General features: G+C 43.8%; 1 protein-coding gene across 1 annotated transcript; it reads right to left on the reverse strand.

Moving 5' to 3' along the window:
• Positions 1–928: 928 nt before the first annotated feature.
• Positions 929–1981, reverse strand: LOC103205849 (olfactory receptor 6J1). The gene is given in 1 exon segment (XM_007951240.1): positions 929–1981. A coding segment is annotated over 1 exon segment (1053 nt).
• Between the last annotated feature and the right edge of the window lie 367 nt (positions 1982–2348).

The following is a 2348-nucleotide window of genomic DNA, read 5'->3' on the forward strand; positions in this document are numbered from 1 at the left end:
TTAGTTAAAATTTTGCAAAAAGAGATATTTGATTGCAAAGTTTATCTGTCCCACCCAGGCCATATAGCTCATAGATCACCACCCAGGCAATAGATTTGCAGCTTTGGTCAGGTATCAACCCATAGGCCAATATCCAAGACTGGGGGAACAGGACCATGTCTTAAAAAGTATGTGCACAAGTTAGATATTATGAATATGTTCTACCACAGAAAACAATATTATTAAATTGTTTATTGACACAACTACACACACACACAATCATTACAAATGTACACTGAGGGAAAACAGTGGATTATACAATATTGCAATAGATTGAAGAATAATGAAGGAAATTCCTAGAAAGATTCAGGGAGAAGTTGGAAAGAAAGAGAGGTCCAGTAAAGACTTTGTTCCAAGCTGATGAAACAGTTGTGTTCAGGATCAGCGAGGAACAGGGCCGCAAAATCAGGACTTTTAATAGAACACAGGGAGTCCTGATAGCCCAAGGGCTAAGCACTCAGTTGCTGAGAGGTTGGCAGTTTGAACAAACCCAGTGGCTTCATGGAAGAAAGACGTAGTGATTTGCTCCCATAAAAATTATGGCCAGAAAACCCTATGGGGATATTCTACTCAGTTACATGGGGTCACTATGAATCAGAATTGACTCAACAGCATCCAACAACAAGAGGATATGGGCTGCATGGTACCCTTGGAAGTTCTTAGAATACCCAATGTGTCTAGGGACTTAGAATTCTTCAAATCCAGCCCTGTCCCTCTTCATATGAGAGCACTGAGAGCAAGAGTGGCTAGTGACACAGCTGTGGCCACAGAATTACAGTTAAAACCAAGGTCAAAGTCTAAGTTCTTGTCTCCAAACTTAGTGTTCTTTCCATTACAGATTTGTCAGGATCACTTCTTTAGCTCACCCTTTTGTTAGGGCAGGTTCTTTCTAATACTGGGACTTTATAAAATGAATACATGGAGATGAAAAGCAGGAAGGACTGGTCACTCCTCAGTGGCCTTTGTTAAAGGACAATCTATTCCTCAGCACTGATCTCATCCTCTTTTCTAAGATGGCTTGAACCCTGGCCCACACATCCCTGAGGACCCCCAACACTGTGTCGTTCCTCAGGGTGTATATAAATGGGTTGAGGAATGGCACCACCACACTGCTCAGTACTGAAGGGATCTTGTTGACATCCAGATATTCTTTCTGGGAGGGAGTCACATAGATAAACACAGTGATGCTCCCTGAAATCACAACTATGGTCAGATGGGAAGCACAGGTGTTAAAGGCCTTCTTCCTCCCTCTTGAAGAAGGGATGTGTACTATTGTCGAGATGATGTATGTGTAGGAATAGGCTACAAGGACTATGCAGCAAAGGATGACTGTGGACGAAAGCATAAAATCCATCAGCTCAATGGCAGTGATGTCTGCACAGGCCAGGGCCAGCAGGGGCCCACTGTCACAGAAGAAATGGTTAATGATGTTAGAACCACAGAAGGGCAGCTGGGAGATGAAGATAGATGGAAAAAGGACAGACAGGAAGCCTCCCATCCAAGAGAACACAACAGTCCCAGTGCAGACAGAAGGTCTCATGATGATGCTGTATCTCAGGGGATAGCAAATGGCAACATAGCGATCATAGGACATGACTGTTAGTAGGAGAAACTCCACTGTGCCCAGGAAAAAGTAGAAATAACACTGGGTGATACATTCAGCAAAGGAGATGGTTTTATCCCCAGATGCTAAGCTGGCCATCACTTTTGGGGAAATGACTGAGGTAAAGAGGATGTCCAAGACAGAGAGGTTGCATAGGAAGAAGTACATGGGAGTGTGGAGGCGAGAGTAGGACAGCACGATGGAGATGATGAATAGGTTCCCTAGGAAGGTCAGTAGGAACGTGGGCAGCAGCAGCACCAAGAACAGCAGCTCCACCTCCCTGCTGAGGGGAAATCCCAGCAAAATGAATTCTGTTACCATCTTAGTGTGATTCTCCATGGGCCTGATGGGCCTGGCTCATTTGTACTAATGGGAAAAAGAGAGATAATACTTAGGATCATATTCATTGTACAAAAGGAGTCCCTGGAAGGTGCAAACAGTTAACATGCTCAGGTGTAAATGGTTAATATACTCAGTTGCTAATCTAAAGTTGGAGGTTCAAGTGTACCCAGAGGCACCTCAGAAGAAAGGCCTGGTGATCTACTTTCAAAAACTAAGCCATTGAAAACCCTGTGGAACACAATTCTACTCTGACACATATAGGATTACCATGAGTCAGGACTGACTCCACAGCAACAGGGACTGGACAGGGTATGAAAACCCATGGCTATTCACTAGGAAAACACAGATAGAATTTGATTAATCC

Source organism: Orycteropus afer, unplaced genomic scaffold (genome assembly GCF_000298275.1).
Source record: "Orycteropus afer afer isolate SDZICR_OR568_19922 unplaced genomic scaffold, OryAfe1.0 scaffold00292, whole genome shotgun sequence".
Taxonomy (NCBI): domain Eukaryota; kingdom Metazoa; phylum Chordata; class Mammalia; order Tubulidentata; family Orycteropodidae; genus Orycteropus; species Orycteropus afer.